General features: G+C 39.4%; 2 protein-coding genes across 6 annotated transcripts; one reads left to right on the plus strand and one right to left on the minus strand.

Annotated features, from left to right (window-relative positions):
- Positions 1-106: 106 nt before the first annotated feature.
- LOC105285965 (V-type proton ATPase 116 kDa subunit a) lies at positions 107-11644 on the minus strand. 3 transcript variants are annotated; one of them, XM_011350646.3, is made up of 8 exons: positions 11355-11644; positions 10862-11167; positions 4468-4568; positions 3079-3205; positions 2746-2922; positions 2398-2610; positions 929-2310; positions 107-807 (listed from the first exon to the last, which is right to left on the minus strand). In XM_011350646.3, the coding sequence occupies exons 1-8, from the start codon at positions 11469-11471 to the stop codon at positions 705-707; spliced, it is 2526 nt and encodes an 841-aa protein (XP_011348948.1). In that variant the 5' UTR covers positions 11472-11644; the 3' UTR covers positions 107-704. The 3 variants fall into 3 exon arrangements, with proteins under 3 accessions (XP_011348948.1, XP_011348868.1, XP_011349004.1); XM_011350566.3 differs by lacking the exon at positions 4468-4568 and adding an exon at positions 7965-8077; XM_011350702.3 differs by lacking the exon at positions 4468-4568 and adding an exon at positions 7965-8050 and having other exon boundaries at positions 108-807; positions 11355-11643.
- Positions 11645-11928: 284 nt separating this feature from the next.
- On the plus strand, positions 11929-16699 carry LOC105286143 (renin receptor). Of its 3 annotated transcripts, XM_011350888.3 has the most exons (9): positions 11929-12282; positions 12457-12584; positions 12674-12913; positions 13040-13348; positions 13439-13531; positions 13946-14032; positions 14731-14904; positions 16001-16109; positions 16208-16699. In XM_011350888.3, the coding sequence occupies exons 1-9, from the start codon at positions 12240-12242 to the stop codon at positions 16285-16287; spliced, it is 1263 nt and encodes a 420-aa protein (XP_011349190.1). In that variant the 5' UTR covers positions 11929-12239; the 3' UTR covers positions 16288-16699. The 3 variants fall into 3 exon arrangements, with proteins under 3 accessions (XP_011349190.1, XP_011349352.1, XP_011349270.1); XM_011351050.3 differs by lacking the exon at positions 14731-14904 and having other exon boundaries at positions 11940-12282; XM_011350968.3 differs by lacking the exon at positions 13946-14032 and having other exon boundaries at positions 11945-12282.
- The last annotated feature ends 712 nt before the right edge of the window (positions 16700-17411 follow it).

Here is a 17411-nt window from a genome sequence, read left to right on the forward strand (position 1 = left end):
CTTAAGGCGGAATTATCAATCTCGACAATTGCGTACAAGTCGCCTTGCTGGGCACTCTGGGCCGCAAGCATGGTGCAATCGTCAGATTTCCACAAAACCATCCTTTAATATGCCATATTCTTTATTACATACAGATATGCGGAACAGCATCGACTGATCGGTGTTGCGCTCCGCGCGATATACATTTGTTTTCAGATCTAAAGACTCTACAGTGCGTAGGGAAAATCTCGCATCGTTCGCACGAAAAAATTCACAAAATTGTAAGACTTTTAATATATTAGACTGAATATCACACGGCGATCTAAAAGGCAAAATGAGAAAGTACAGATTGATATTTTATTTAACAGATATTGCGATTATACTTGTGCTTTTAAAAAAGACGAGGAAGGAACTCACAATGTTCGTAGGAAAACATTTTCTTGTCATGATCTTGTGCTACTTGAATCTTGTAGTTTCGTGTAGTTTTTTTTTCTTCATACATTAATGTATATTTTTGTCATAAATTTTGCATTTTCTTCATGTGTAATAATTTAATCGATACTCTACCTGATAATCCCTATTCACAAGAGATGCCTTGTTCATTAATTATTCACAGCTAACTTGTCCAGCTATTGAGTTGGTTAAAGAAGCAGCGATCGAGCTCGCATGTTCGTACTATTAAATAACAATCAATGAAAGCTGCTTAGTTTTGACAAATAAATATTTTAATCCTCGGTAGTGGCCTGCGCGGCGTCCAAGATGATCTCGAAGGAGAACGGCTGGAAGCTGTAACCTAAACCAGCGTAGAACTTGCTCTGGAACTCCACCCTGAAAAATAAAAAAGGGTCAAAGTTAGCAGAAAGAAATAGATTTATCGGTAAATATTGCTAGCGCAACTCATTTATACAAAACTAGCATGAATTTAAGATTACATGTCACGCGAGCTTACCAATGCAGACGTAGAGTGTGCAGGAATGCCGACAGGCCCTCCATGAGTACGAGGATGCCCACAGTGAGTACCGCCCAGAAGGCAAAAATGACGTAGAGGACGATGCCGCCGTCCCAGCCCTCCCTCGCCAAGCCGATCCTCATCACCATGTTCCACAGTACTTCGGACAATTGAGCATGAGCCAGAGATAAGGCCCAGAGACGCAGATAGGACGCGGTGTGCGACACACTGCCGAGGACGTACTCGATCGTGTGAATGCCCTGATGAATGAACACCTCCGTCATGTCCTCCTCTTCTTCCTTGTGACCGCTGGCACTCTGAGTGACGGCGCCACTCTGCTGTAGCGTTCCCATGCTAGCCTCGACGTCGCCGTTCTCGGCGCCGTGATTGTTCAGCTGATAGTGCTGCTTCCTGCGGTTGCGCATCATCATAATCGGCTTCGCCAGCAGCATCCACGGTACGCAGAGCACCGCGACAACCACGAGGAACTTCTGCAGACCGGCCTGGCCGCCGTACATGTAACTCTCGCAATTCGGCACCTTCGCGGCGGGCTTGAACAGCACCATGTTGATGAAGGTAATGAGGACCGAGGGCGCGCAGCCAGGCCCGTCAACAAACTCATTTTTCGGCCCGTATTTGACCCACTTGACGAACATCAGGATCACCATGTAGAGGAACAGCGACATAAGGAAGATCATCTGCGGCACGAACTCGCAAGTGATGTTGATGCGTCTCTTGAAGTACATGTGATTCCAGAGTCCCACTACCACGCCGAACAGCATGTGCGTTACGCCGAAGATAATGGAGATCTTCATCTTGTAGGAGTTTTGGAAAATGATCTTGTTCTCGGCCAGCTGCCATATCGGGTCCATGCCGAACGGATACGGATAATCCACGTAATCCGTGGAATTCGGATTCAGCTGCAGCTCCTTGTTGTTCATAACGGTGCTTTGGTTGTAATTTACCACCCAGTTGGTGCCGAAGATGTTGAGCGACTTGGAGAACACGTCATTGTAAATGAGACCAGTATACATGGAGAACAGACCCATGAGAAAGACGATGTAACGACCACCAAAGAAGATGTTCCAGATCTCGTTGTCGCTCTTCTTAGCTGCCAGCGGCTTCTCCTTCAGCACCATCCAACCACCGAAGAGAAACATGATCAGGCCGTGGCCGCTGTCACCGAACATTATCGCAAACAGAAACGGGAATGTGATGATGGTGTAGGGCGCGGGATTCATTTCGCGGTAAGAGGCGACTCCATAGGCGTCGATCAATGCCTGGAAGCCCTTCGTGAACTTGTTCGTACGATTGTACGTCGGTGGATCCTCGAAGGTTTCCATGCGGTTCAGAATAGGCGGTACGGAACTTCCGCTGCGCTCCTGAGGATGATAAAAGAGACAATGTTAATATTTTTATTTAATAAGAAAATGATAGAGAAAGTAACAGAGATCATGTTTGTTGTATACCGTCCCGCGCCTTAACGCCAGCTGAATAGTTTCGATGTCCAACACAGGCACCCAGCATTCGGCGATCAGACACTTTTGAGTGACGTCCAAATTGAAAAGATTCAGAGTATGATAGATTGCCTTGATCTTGCGAACTTTAACGAACCAGTTCTTGATGTTCTTTGCGGCAGCCACGAGGACGCGGTGACGATGGTCCTGCGTCTGTCCTAAGACCTGAAAACCAATAGTTTGATGAAAATCTTCAATCGAACAATTGTCGAGATTGGACTTGGAGGAGAAACATTTCTTTCAATATTAATACTATAAGAATATTATTTAGTAAGAAATATGGAAACATAATGTCCTCACAGTGTTCAAATCTTCGATGCGCGTCATGACGCCCATTGCCATTTCCCTACGATCAGCTGGCGCTTCTGGACAAGGATACAAGGTCGCCCTGAAACCCTCGCAGATCTTTTTCACGCGAGTCTTCAACTGATCGCCTTGGAAGAAAATGATGAAGACCGACTTGAACACCTGGTCCCCCTAAATCCATCATTGTCGAATTAGTGTTAAATTCTACGATTAAATTTAAAAAAAACGGATTTGGGAAGTTGAGATGAGTCACAGGGTTTCTCATTAAAATCCATGATTTGACTCGGACAGTTTACTTGGACGTGAACAATTCTTACAATCACTCACCGTCGAAGGATCCTCCAGAGGAGTCTCAATTTCCGCTTGGCGTAGGAAGACATTCCCACGACACGCACGCCATAACATGCGCTCGAACGCAGGGATGCGTTCCCTCAGGATGACTCCCGCGACGAAGCTGTTCGTACGGCGATACAAAATACGTATTAATAAACGATAGTTACAATCAAAGAGCGGATACCTAAGGTGCTTATACGACGGGTACATGTGCACTAACGCAAACTGGACTCTCCACGATCATTGTTCTTGCGTGGTAGTTCGAATAAAGCGTCATGGTAATCGTTACGGTATAATGAAGCCTTCAATCTGTATCGGTCAACGACTCGTGCGGATTTCCCGTGGAATTGCTAGCCAATTGGGAAATGATGATTTCTGTAGCCATGGTCCTTCTTTTTTTCCTTTCTCTTTCTACATACCTCAAAACAAGACCTCTGTCAATGATCCTATGGATCCTTGAGATCACTCTTTCAAGGACAAACTCCAACAAATAGCATACATCTCGCAGGAACAAACCGGGGCTCGTACGTCATTAGATCATAATTACGCTAAGTGCCATGGGATTTGCTTGTCAATACAGTTTTATCAGGTTCTTGCACATGGAATCTTATCTTTACTCCGACTTTTATTCTACGCATGCAGTCTTTAGTTAAAGAGAAATTATCTTGAGAATAAAAGATTTTATTAAAATAAGATTTAGACCGTTATATTTCATGTACAAAAATCTGATAAATCTTTTATTATATATATAGGGGAAATTTGCGGCAAGCCTTTATATTCTTTCATATTGTTCAGTATTTTCCATCGGATCTTTAAATCCTTAAAAGTTCGGAGGCTTTTAGATCTTCTAACATTTATCTGAGTTTTAATTCCACATTGTGGATTTATATCTTATACAAATAAAACTAAAACTAAAATAATTACACCAACACAAAATGGAAATTATTTAACAGATACAAATTAAAATTTGATCTAATAGTTTAAACTTGCACATTTTCTTCGTGGACTTCAAACTTTCAAGGATTCAGATCTCGAAAATGCAAAGTTCCAAAGATCTGGGCTTCTAAGGAACTGAAAAATCATAATAAGATTCCAAGTATCCAAAGCGTCGAAAGTTCAAAGAGAATCCAAATCTCAAAGAGCTGATATCATGGAAATTCAAGTGACGATTTTACTGATTCAACAGAGTTATGAGATATGCAATATTAAACATGAGCTCTAATCTAAATGGAATTCTTATTTCCTCGTTAGATCTTTGAAATTTTTTTTTCTTCGGAAATTCATCATAAGCCTTGTGGATTTCGGGCTTCATGTTCAACTCTTCGGATTCCTGGGACCTAGCATGAGAGGATGGAAGGAGTAACTAGTAATGGGAGTACGTACCCCAACTGGACAGTGCCAAGGGCGGACTGGCGGGCGATATTATCATCGCTAATCAATGCGCGTGTCATGGACTCGGTGGGGTTCAAGCCCGCGTGCTCTTGCTGACGACACAACAGACAAGACACAACCACATTAGCCACACTAGACACCACCGCAATGCTCCAACTCGTCATTCTGTTTCTCGTTTGCACGGATTTTGCCTCTCGTTTCATTTTGATCTCGTAATTCTTGAATGAACTTTAAATATCTCTTAAACAGTATAGTACTTCATTTAAGTAAAATGCTTTCAGTATCTTCAATTTCTAACAAAACGTGATTAATATTAATTATTTTTTTAAATCTCTAAAGTTATCTCAGACTCTCATTTGCTGAATTTTTTATTTCTTTATTTGTAATTGCAATATTTATTCTAACTTTGCGTTGGAAAATTTCAGAAATAGTTTAAAATAGTATTAATCTAATAGTATAATCGGACAAGGAATTTTACAATGAAGAGATATTTCAAGTGCATCAAGTAATGCTAAATATGAATTGCCAAAAAAAATAATAATGACAATAATAAAAATTAAATAATTGTTGTGAGTGACTATTAACGATAAATTAAAAATACACAACCAGTGAATTTCAATGGAAAGAAAAGTTTTACAATAAAATTATATGTTTATTACAATTCGAGTAAAGAATTATGTGTATATATGTGTCTAGAATAAGTTGAAATAAATAATCTATAAAATTGGTTATAGAAGAATGATCGTACAAATTTTACTACTGGAGATTTTAAGCAATGCAATGGCATCGTACACTAACTCTCAGGGAACTACTAAAACTGGTACATGGCAATTCCTATTTATAAAATAATCTGAAAAATCCATACGCCATTATTATTTCGTCCAGCGAGACTCGATGTAACTATAATGATCTCTTCGTAAAGATAATTCCAAGAGAGCAGAAGTCTCATATGAGATTGAGAGCTGCTCCTAACAGTCTTATCTGATTTCCATGATTTGTCTGATGGAAGTTGATCAGATTAAGATCATCATCATTGGCAAAGAATGCGAAATAAGGAATAAAAACAACTTAAGTCAAGCATGATACAAGCCAAGCTGTTAGATCGTTGAACAAGTTTCGTTGGTTTTCGTCACAATTAAAAACAAAAGTTATTAGAATTTTAGAAATTTATATTTTAATGATCTTGAATATCTCAAACTTGCATTAATTTATTAAAATTTTACAAAAATATGACCAACCTGAAATTATAATAATTATAAAATAAAATTTAAGATCCAACAAAGCGTGTTGAACGTTCTAATACCCCACACTGATCTTGATTAACGTAACAGGGATGAAAACGAATGCGAAGACATGCGAGCAAGCGGCACATTTAAACAAACACATACAATCCTTTGTTAAGAAGGGAAATGTTGTTATACATACCCATGGCCACACCATCATCATTTATTGTTATTTACAACGTTGTGTCACTACAATGAAAATTATTATAACAATTTTGTCGCGCGATTGAAAAGCGAGCGGATCTCGATTTTTTTTCGTCGTAACTCGAGACTATTTCGATACAGTTTGAATTTGTCTGCTTGAACGGTGTTAAAGAACAGGTGACGTCAAACTGTATCAACTGTTATTGATCGGCGCGATTTTTCGCCGATTTCTCCCATTTTCTGAATACGTGTGTGCTGCGACGATAATAGGTGATAGTCTTGTTTTGCGCAATCAATCAGTGAACATCGGACAGTTATTTGTGAAAGCAAACAGTCGCGTTTGTCTTTGAAGTATATTTCTGGTTGCTGAAGCACCTCCGATGACTAAGAGACCAAGAGGATTTTATTTGAGAATTGAAAGCTGATGTTTAAGGGATCTAACAAGTGTTTGGAGTTAATGTAAAGATAATGAAGGGTCAGGAGCTCAACTTGAAAATCCTTGAAAACAAAACAATGTTATTTTATAAGAATTTACGACATGTCAATGGAGCTAGAAATTCATTTTTACATTAATAAATAAAAGACGAGGTGAGACCAAGAATTGTGATAATCGAGGGATAAGAAAATTATGAGAGAGCTTACATCTTCTTCCTTCAAATTGTATGAAACGCTTAAAGAGGAAAGGGATTCTCGTGAAGAGGAGTCAGAAGAATACTCCAGCAACGCAGAATGCGGCTCTGTCCATTGAGCGATAATTGGGATAGACAGACAACAACATCGAGGCAAACAGTTTTGCAAACATATTCGCAAATAACGGTTGATAACAGCTTGCCTGAGCGGGTTCCTATAATGTGCTCCTACGGTGTCTGCCGCAGTATACAGGTGCTGTAACCACAGAATACACTGACGTAGGGTGCCTCTACTCGGTCTAGCTTTCATCAAGTATCAAAGTACCGACTACGGGATACAGAATGCGGAGAGAAAAAAGAAAAAGGTCCGAGAAGTCTCTAGTAAAATACTTCGACCAATCTTTCTGAACCTTTTTTTCTCTTAAACTCTCTACATCGTAACAATTGAATGTAATTTTCCTTTATTTCTGCATACCGAGATAAAAAATGAGCTTTTATTATATTTAGAATAGCCTGGAATAATACACGGTATATCTCGATTCTATCAAAGAATCGCGTTCGAGAGTACATATAAGAATATTCCGGGTGATTCGTTTATTTGGCTGCACATTTCCTAGATTATTCTTGAGATTTTTGAATTATCGACCAATAAAATATTCTTCTATTTTTATTCAGCAACATTGCTCGACTAACTCTAAAAATTAATAGAATAAGAGATGGTGCAAGTTAGATAATGGATTGTGACATGTAGAAAAAACAATACGGATTGATGTAAAATATAAAATATAAAGACTGATAAAAAAAGTGAACTTGTATTTGTTGTGCTGAAGAATTTGTATTGTATTCGTGTCAGTAATTCAAGAATCGTTATTAGTGATCGAGCACCATTGCAAAAGTGCAACAGTACATCGGGTGATCTGAAACACAAACTATCGGCATGCGACGACGACGTATTGATGATGATTCTCGGTCACGTGGAGATTGAAATGCAGAGCGCGGAGATCCGGAATTATGCAATCAGATTACATTGAGAAGATCAAAGATATAAGAAGAACAAAATCACCATAAAAGACAGAATTATAATTTCAGTAATTATCTTGAAGCTTTGTAGAATAATTAAACCACGTGCTTGAAAATCCAAGAACTCAAAAATTCAAATAGAGAACAAAAGAGGAATTACCACACACACAAAGAACGTAATTTACAATTTAAAACATTTAAACATTAATTCGATGTTTAGTTGTTCAAAATTGCGAGACAATTGTAAATTTTGTGCTGACGCTTTGCTATATTGAGACAAAGCTATAATATGTCCATTTAAATCATTGAATGGATTTCAAGCTTCAGCATCAACGGAATTGAAGTATCTTTGGGAAGTCTTCGGGATTCACCACGCTCTGCATCAACTGGACGTACGCCACATATTAATTACCCGAGTTTGAGAGCCTGGCCGCCGGCGCGGAGGCCCTCCTCACCCAACAGAGTGACTTGTTCCTCCTCACGGCTGGGATCTGCCATCTGCGACACGACACCTCCATGCTCAGCCTGGCAACAGACACAGGTCACCCCTCTTTCGCCCTATCTCCCGTTCCAATCGCTCAAAACAGACTCTTTATTTCTCTTTCTATGCGTCTCGAAATCGTTTTCAACTCACCGACGAACAGGAAGAAGAAGAAGGAAAAATCTCTTCTTGAATTCGCGCTAGTAATTTTGCTCAATGTTCAGTCTACGTCTACCAACAGGTTTAAGTTCGTGATGCTTGGATACTAAAGGAAAAGTGAAAAGCTCAAAAGATATTCACGGAGATCTTTTCTAGAATCTACAATTTTTTGTTATTCAAGGTATACAATCTTTCAAGTATGAGATTTGAAGATAGAACCAGAGAGTGACTTTAATAAACACCACGAACTTTATAACATGCTATTATAATCTTCTTTGTTTCTACAATTAATTAATAAAATATTACTACCTACTAATCGCGCAACTTTGCTAACTATAATAAATTAATAACTACAAGTTAATGCTAAAAAGAAAACATCGCATATAAAAACATTAGAATTTTCCTACACATGCTACATGCACTACAGGGAATTCCATTCATTAATTCAATAAAGGCCGGAATTATTTTTCTCCGAAATGTGTTCTTAAGTTTCTATCAAATTATATTAAATTCAGCATAAACAGGCTTATGCTGAATTATTTAAAGTAGTATACATTTTTTGCAGATAAAAAAGGCCTTTAAAGAATTAATTGTACAATCTTTTTTAGATAACATGATCAACAAATTACAAATTTAATAAACATTAATACAATTCATGCAAATGCAAGGCTTCATGCGCTTAGCTTATTTTTAATTATTTTATGATGATCTTATATTAACATCAATAAATTATAGATAATAATAATATAATATATTTATCTAATATTTCTTATCTTTATAAATTATTAATATTCTTATAACACTGTGCATTAATAATTGTAAGTAATTATTATTTGCAAGAATAACTAAAAACTTATTTGAAAGATTTAAAAACAGATTTACTACGAAAGAAAATAGTTGAAGTGTCTTCACTAAATTATTAAATAATCAATTTTGCACATACTGGGTTAAACAAATAATTTAAATGCAATACGTGCAACCATGTTTGTTCTCAAACATGCATTTTTCTTAAAGTACACAAATCTTTTTATGCAAAAAGGAAGAAATAAAATGGTTAAGAAATAATGAAGTAAAATGGAGAGATCGATAAAAATAAAAACTAGATATTACAAAGAGATAAATATTTGCAACGAGGAAAAAATACAAAGGTATATGAAAAATATCAACTGGAATCTAAAAAATATTACAAAATTGAACAACTATGCAAGGTAAAAGTTTCTCAGGGAATATATTTGCCAATGCAAACTAATTCAAAATGATTTTCAACTTGTATGCACAAATGGAAGACTCTGTCGATGCAAGGGGAACAATCATACACACTTATGAACTGTCTTGAAAAAATTTATCACTGGGACACACTGATCTAAAGGAGGTATTAACAATACAGGCTCGACATTAGACTTGAATACTGTGTATAGAATACTGAATCCGTACTGAAACTGCGACCGGACTGGACAATTCTCAAAGGACGTAAAAGGAGATAGGGCGCAGCGAGTGACTTATATCCATTGCAACAATGGCTCTTGGTTAGTTGGCAACGCTAACACATTAATAATCCTAAAATCACTCAACAATATGATTAGTAACACATAACGAGAACATTCTGATGTCCAGTAGCTCATAAGAGTGGAGATCACCATGCCTGTCGGACAGTCTTATCTCATCTCGTTTTCTTTCTAAATAATCGACTCTGCTGCATTCGTTCAAAGTTGCACAAAGCGCAAAAGACAGAGCTCTGAGTGTGCCTAATTCACGCAGTCTCCAGCTTTTTCATGCATCGGAAAAAATTTCGCTCAGCCCGCAGATTGCTCATTGCTCTTTCTGTAGCGCAGTTATCCTTCGACTTAATCGATAAGAACAGTAATCAAAACTCGATTTTGATACGACACTGCAAACGCGTCACTTCAACGAGATCTCCTCGTAAGAATACCTAAAGTTTATCTAGGAACGTGATATGTTTTTCACAAGAATAATTTTTTACAAGGATATATTGTATATATATATTTCACCAACTGGAAATATTCGTAAATACTACGAAGAAGTCCCATCAAGTGATAAAAATGTTTCACACTTAAGCGTATGTTACAACTAATTCCTAATTTTATCGAAAAAGAAAAGAAATCAAAATTTGCACGCTAATGTAAAGTTGTAAATGTAGCCAACACGGAAATGTAGCCAAACAAATGTGAGATTGCAAGTTGCGACGCCAATGCGTTTTTCTTTTGCGGTTCTCTGCGCGAGAATTTAATTTGACAGCAAACAGCACAGCAGAATGTCTCTTGCTCCACGATAAATTGTAAGCCAAATAAATGACTGCGCTTTGTCACAAAGTATTCCAATATAGCCAGAGATTTCTTATATGTCCATCGACTCCACATTCAAGACAGCACCACTGCTGATTATTTACAACTCATCGCACAAATCGGATTCTCCCCCACGAAATTCACATCCAAATCGTACAGAACAATCAGCAGATTAATCAAAGAAACTTCTTACATTCGCCTAATTTCCCATTAATGTTTCCGAGTTTTCTTTTTTTCTTTTTGCCAAAATGCATCTCGAAATTGTGTCAAACAGCTCGTAGCATTTGTGACAAATTTTCTTCTAATTTTTATGCTCAAATTATTATTAATCGAGAAAGTAATGATTCGTGATTGGCAGTGACTTACCTCATCGAAGAAGACCTGAGTCTTCCTCAAGATATGCTTGAGCTCGGTCAGCTCTAGAAAATTGCGTTTGAGTGCCTCAGCGTTCTGATTCACTTCTCGCAGCTCGTTCTCCAGCTTCTCGAAAGTAGCCTCCAGGTCGATCATTTCTCGGGGCTGCGGAGCCTCCGGGTTCTCGCCGGTGTCGAGCATCGGGATGCCGTCCTTCTTGATCTCCTTCTCCAGGTAGCGCAGCTTGCGCTCCATCTCGTCACAGCGACGCACCTCATTGACAAATTTCCGTTGGAACGCATTGACATCGGGATTCAGCTGGAATATACACAGACATTAGAGTGACAGGATACTGATAAGAGAACCGTCGCTGCATCGTTGAAGACACTGACACCGACACAGCGAGTGGGAATCTGACAACTAAGGGAAGTCGAACTGCGTGAGAACGATCGCTGTTATCAGTCGTCAAGAGATAAAGCGAGAGCATGAGAAACGCGACACTTACGTCACGGAACTGCACCAGACCCAGCTCTCCGAGCTCGGAGACGCAGGCATAGGCGGCTTCACTTTGGAGGAACAGCTGACACAGGGTCATCTCCTCGCTGCGAAACAGCGAGCCCATCTTCGCAGGTGTTGATAACGTGTCACAGGAGCGATGAGGTCGCTTTCACTTTCGTAGCATCGGCAGTCGCTGATTGCGCTTCGCCACGCTCGCTCTCGAGCCTTTGTCGTCTTCCTGGAACTGCGGCCGTGGTAGTCGCGGACGAATGATAATCGATCGGAGCGGTCACGGGATGCGCGAATCGAGTCACGTGGAAGCGCGTGCGCGTGCGCGATCGACTGACCTCGCTACACCCACCGTAATTGTCTGCACACATGTTCGATGTTTGATTGACGTTGCGACTAGAGGCAAATTCACATTAGTTACTAGATAGTAATTTCTAACTAGATTAGTAATTGATTTTTAGGAAACTTGCATTTTTTAGGCGCTAAAAAAAGTAGCACGCGTTCGCCATTCAAGAGCTGCAAGAGTATTCTTTGAATTCGCACTTTCTGCACTTTCATGCAATTTAAGAGTTTCTCTTGTTTGTCAAAATATAACACATCAATTTTCATAATATACTGCGCGACTGAAAGAATACATATTCGTAATTTTGCTCATGGAGATGAGAAACAGGTTAAAATACAAATCTTTTGAAAATTGCTAACATCGGTAATTCGTGTCACATCCTCGCGAAATTTTAGTTTCGAGTAAGTGAGGGCGCTGTCACGTTGATACTCGGCCGTCACTTCGGAGCCCCTTGTGATCAGTGGCGATCACATGATCGCCTCTGAAATTGATCGACGTTGAAAAAGTGTTTGCTGGATTTCAGTGTTTTCTCGTGCAACGATGTTCCGGCAACTGTCACTTCTCTTTACCGTTCTCGCCGCAGGTAACATTTTCTTTCCTCCAAGCGTTTTGGGAACAATCGAAGAAAACGTTTCGCGTCCCCAATAATTGAGTGACAAGTGGTCAAAACCAGAAAATATTCCAAGACCTATAAAATATTCAGAGCTCCGATTGTGTTAGTTAATATTTGATTGAGTTAGTTGATATTTGTCCTCAGTTCATGCCAGTGGCGAATTCGTCGTACTTCACTCACCTGACAGCGTAGAATTCACTGCTAATGGAGAGATCGAGCAGAGCAATCTTAAGGAAGTCTTATCTGCTGCCCTTGGTTATACCGGAAAGCAGGTATGTTTTGCTTTTCTGATCTTCTGATGAAAGTATTATCTTTGATATTGAAGGACTTTAATTCATTAAAGACGTTTGTCATCTTGCAGAAAGAAGGAGAATACAGCATCGCCATAATGGATCCATTTGCCCTGCCCAAGGCACTGGTTGCCATCGCAATCGATGGTATAGAGACTCTGCCTTTCTTGGAAAACGAAGCAAAGATCACGTATCCTCTGATAGTTGACGAGGTAGAAGAGACCACTTGGCAAGCAATCAGAAGCAGAGTGGAAGAGCGAAGCAATGACAACACGTTGGTCAGGATTAATTTGAGCGACGGAGTGGACGCTGTAAGATTTTCAGTTATTTATATAGTCGATAAAGAATATTCAGTAACATCTTTTACATATTTTATTCAGCATGCTATGCCTAATTTTACTTTCCACTCGTTTCTGAATGAAATCCCTTTGACGCAGCTGGGCCAGTCAGCTCTCGGCGAGCTCAAACTAGCCAACATGGAGAAGTTGAAGGCTCTGAATTCAGAGGTCGAGGAAGACCACAAGTTCGTCGAGGAGATGCAACTTCTTCACGCTATCGCTGACAAAGCATCCGCAGCGAAGAAGCACGATTCCAGTACGGACGTTTATTGGCTGGTGGTGTCGGCACTCAAGCCGGTTCTGGATCTTCACGGGAACACCTCCGAAACGGCCGCGGAGGCGTACACGTTGTTGAACGACGCGATGGAACACGTCTCCAAGGCATTCGTGAACACTTACGATGGCAAGGTGCGCAAGCTAATCCATTCTCACTTTTATATACACCTTTCAGCCTATTTAACGTTAACTCGTTTATCGGAATGTAACGAACCGTTCCAGGCTGTGATCGCTGCGTTTACAAACGACGCTAGCAAGGTGAGGAACACCCGCTCCGCATCTCTTGAGAGACAACGTAGAGAGACTCCAACTACGGTGAGTATCGTCCGTTCTCTCAAACTTTATGTGCATTCCGCAGTCTCTATCATTATATGAAGTATTTCAACATATGGAACATTATAAAAATATTTGCAAAATATTGATCGAAAAGTGAAATCTGAAAAGAGAAAATTAAGGAATTTATCAAATAGCAATTGCTCAAACAGCGTATCTTTGCAACCGATTTTTCAAGTAAGTATCATAGTTTTTATCTAAACACTAGTTAATTTAATAATTTACTGTTCTTTTTCCACATGGAAAAGATGACGAATCGTTATAAATTTTAATCTTGAACATTTCGGGTGAAATACTTGGAATTATAGAATTATGATCGAACGACGTGTCGGTTTAATTAAAAATTGTACATTCTTCACCTTGTACTGTTGTTAATAGTTGCGGGACTTCTTGTAGGCTTATAAGACTAACAGTATTAAAACAACTGGTGGTGCCAAGGGAGCGCCAATTAGTTCAGACAATAACGATAATTTGTTCTTCAAGGTACCGTGTCGAATCGCATTGCATGGACTATTATTTGACTGAGAGTGTTCTTTTCGATTTAGAGGTAGCTTTCTGCATGAACCTCGCGAACACAACGATTTACTCTTTAATTACTCTGATCAACGAACTTACAAACTTGTCATTAACCGGCCGATAAAAATATAATTTCCTCGAGGTTGTCGAACAATCTCTAGAACTTTATTTGCGAGTACAGTTTCGATCGAAGCTCGGTGTATGTAAATTTGAATACTCGCCTCAAGCTAAACTTTTATTTATTAACTTAATGACATTTTATGTTTAATATTCGTGAAATTTAAATAGCAAAAAATTAAATCAGAAATGTGTTCTTCAAAACTGCAATATCTGAACTCGATAAAGTGCAAAGTTTAAATATTCGCCACAGATCTTGCAAGGATTAGGCCGGGTCTACAACAGGTGTAGTGAGCTTTAAGCCGTAAGAAATTGACTAATCTCAGTGGAACTTGAGGAGGAAGATCGACTGTGATTGATCAATTTCTTACAGCTTGGCGCTTACTACGACCTATTGTAGACCCGGGCTTAGGATTCCGCAAAACTTGTAAAACTTCGGATTATGTACGTATTTGCGAAATGAAGTCATTGAAGTTCTAGTATCCTTGGAGTCTTGAAGACTGGTGCTTGAACGATTTTACTGAGATATTGAACGATACTGATTATAGCGAGACGGCGAGCAAGACACGCCGAGTAATATAAAGGATCATAAAGAGGAGATAGATAGTATGAATAATACTAACAAGTCCAACACTGACGACAACTCTAAACAACCGGTCGTTCAGGAACCGTCGGAGTCGGTTAATACGGATAAGACAAATACTAACATACAGACAGGACAGGTATCGCAAACATATTAACATGCATCACAATCGAAGGATCCATGAGAATAATTGGCCAAGTCCTTTTAGAAATTATTTTACATTTTTAACGTACATATAGCATCTATTTTATAGTACTTTAACAGTAATTTCCAAAATTTGACATGGGCATAGATTTAAATTTTTGAAGAGAATTGACTATTATAAAAGATCGTGTTGAGCAAGTAAAGTTAAATATTGTGGAGGAATTGGCAAAATGTGACTTGCCAGTTTTCTTGCTGGCCCTTCAATTATTTTCTGCCAGAACTTGCCGGAATATTAAAGCGCCTGATTTCTAGGAAGATAAATAATCAGTGTAGTGCTTTGTAAAAGTATGCCAATAGAGCCGATATTAACAAAGAATTTGTCGTCATTGGACACTTATCTAACTCTACATTAGCTTCAACTGCGCAGAGATTCTCAGTTACATAATTTTCGTTTAAAACTGTGGTCTATTATCGATGTTAATCATTGCTTATATGAATGACGCTTAATTATAGCGATTTAGTTATGTAGGCAGCAGCTTTTACGTAGTAAATAGATAGTGGATTCTGAGAAGCAAAAGGACGTAAGAAAAATTATTTCAACCAGAAATCTCTCGCCATTTTCACACGAATATTACAAGTTTTATCAAAATAGATAATTTGAAATTTGCTTCCTTGTGCTGCTCAAGTGCGAGATTGTTATTTCGCATGCAAGCTTGCTGTGTTTAATTGCATGCGTACATCTTTCTGATAAGAGATCTACAGGCAATGACTTTTAACGGAAAGTTTTCGTCGAGGACGACTTAATTAGCCATTTGATCGTTTAGCATATACATTTATGCTTTTAAGCTAGATCTTGTTGACGAATCCTTCAAGTTGTTACGTTACGTTAATCGCAGAGTTCTCGATATTTTTGTTGAATACTTTGCTGAATTTGTTTTCAATCTCTGATCCTTATCTGTTCGCGAAGTGTCGAGAAACGTAGAGTTCGCTAGCGAACTTAGCAGATACCAGAGAGCATCCGCAGGGTTGAAGTTTAATAGGTTTTCAGGCATCGCTCTCGCCTGCTCGTTGCATCAGGCTTTCTGTTTCAGCCCGAGTTTTCCGGCCGCGCCAAGACTTACACGGAGAACTATCCCGTCATCTTCAATATAATACTGTGGTTCTGCATCGTTTTCTTCTTCTCGCTCCTGGCCATTTGTAGTACGTATCTTCCCGCGCGCCACGTGCACGCTTCACGCGTCGTGTTCTTCCTGCGGGGAAGAGATTCGCGCAGAAAGATAAAATCTTGATACTTTCAGTCGCGATCGCCGATATGGATCCAGGACGCGACTCCATCATCTACAGGATGACGTCCAACCGAATGAAGAAGGACAATTAGGTGCGAGTGCGTAGCTGTAATTTTGTAACATAACTTTACGTGCGAAGTGTACTTGTCGGAGCGCCTGTAATCCGTGTAACTTATCAGCTTCAAGTCGAGAGTGTTCAAGTAAGCAAGTCCATTATGTGTTTCCACATCTCGGGGAGCTGATTATTGAAACTTGATCGAACCCATCAAGATGTAATTGTATTATTCCGTTTGCGTGTTGAGAAGACTGTTACGTTGTTATGAAAGAGCCCTGTATAAATTTCTTGTACGTTTCCTCGAGTATCGAGGAAGCGCGGCTGTTCTAAACATAGTGCAATTCTCGAAATAAATAAACCTGACATAGTGAATCCAGTGTTAAAGTACGAAGAAATAAACCTTGGCATTTTCTGTTTTATTTTCATGATAATAAAAAAAAACATGAGAATCGCGTTTACTAATCGATTTCCCTCAAAGCCCCGACTCTTCATCCGTATGCGATATATTCAATGTTCAATCTGCGCCAATCAAACGTCAAGCGGTTCGCTCGAATTTATCGCGCGCTGAGGTGGTGTCAGATGTACCGAGCAACAAACAAACGCCGTGACTGAAAATAATTGCGTCCCATTTTCATCTTTGAATGGTTTACGTACGCTTGTGCAATTCCCTATTTTTGTATTCCTCATGTTCTATTCCGTGCTCCTCATTCCTCTCATTGTGCGTGGGCCCTTAGTTGTAGGCTGAAACGTCAGAAATGAGACCAAATTTTATGATCCATCTTATAACCTTGCGCTATTCTTATCGCGTTTACTTCGTTTTGACGAGAAATGCATTTGACTTTCGAATTGCTTTTGCCAGACGATCGAGCGCGTGGCGTGGATCGCTCACCCATCGGGCGCGCTGTAGTTTTCGCGTTTTTAGCATATTAAAAGATGGATTTTGCGGGCAAATGAGTGTGAGAAATCAGTCGAATCAAGCGATTGCCTTAATATCTCGATAATTGGCGCGTTCCGCAATCCTAATTATTCGTGTCGGAAAGTGAACCTTTTTCGCCGAGTGCTCTCAATGGCCGAGTGTCGTCAATCGGAAGGTGGAAAGAAACATTCGACAGTTGCGCGGGTGAGGTAAAAGTGCAAACTTCTTTCACATTAATAGTAGCT

This window comes from Ooceraea biroi, chromosome 7 (assembly GCF_003672135.1).
Source record: "Ooceraea biroi isolate clonal line C1 chromosome 7, Obir_v5.4, whole genome shotgun sequence".
Lineage (NCBI taxonomy): Eukaryota > Metazoa > Arthropoda > Insecta > Hymenoptera > Formicidae > Ooceraea > Ooceraea biroi.

Bases quoted from the DNA above. Each gene is read 5' to 3' on its own strand.
- LOC105285965 (XM_011350566.3), bottom strand. From the start codon at position 11,471: ATGGGCTCGCTGTTTCGCAGCGAGGAGATGACCCTGTGTCAGCTGTTC. The intron at 3,206-7,964 runs GTAATTAATATG...CCGTACGAACAG, and splicing joins GGCCAGGCTCTCAAACTCGG to CTTCGTCGCGGGAGTCATCC. The intron at 2,611-2,745 runs GTGAGGACATTA...ATTGGTTTTCAG, and splicing joins GCATCGAAGATTTGAACACT to GTCTTAGGACAGACGCAGGA.
- LOC105286143 (XM_011350888.3), top strand. From the start codon at position 12,240: ATGTTCCGGCAACTGTCACTTCTCTTTACCGTTCTCGCCGCAG. The intron at 12,283-12,456 runs GTAACATTTTCT...ATTTGTCCTCAG, and splicing joins CTTTACCGTTCTCGCCGCAG to TTCATGCCAGTGGCGAATTC. The intron at 12,585-12,673 runs GTATGTTTTGCT...GTCATCTTGCAG, and splicing joins TTGGTTATACCGGAAAGCAG to AAAGAAGGAGAATACAGCAT.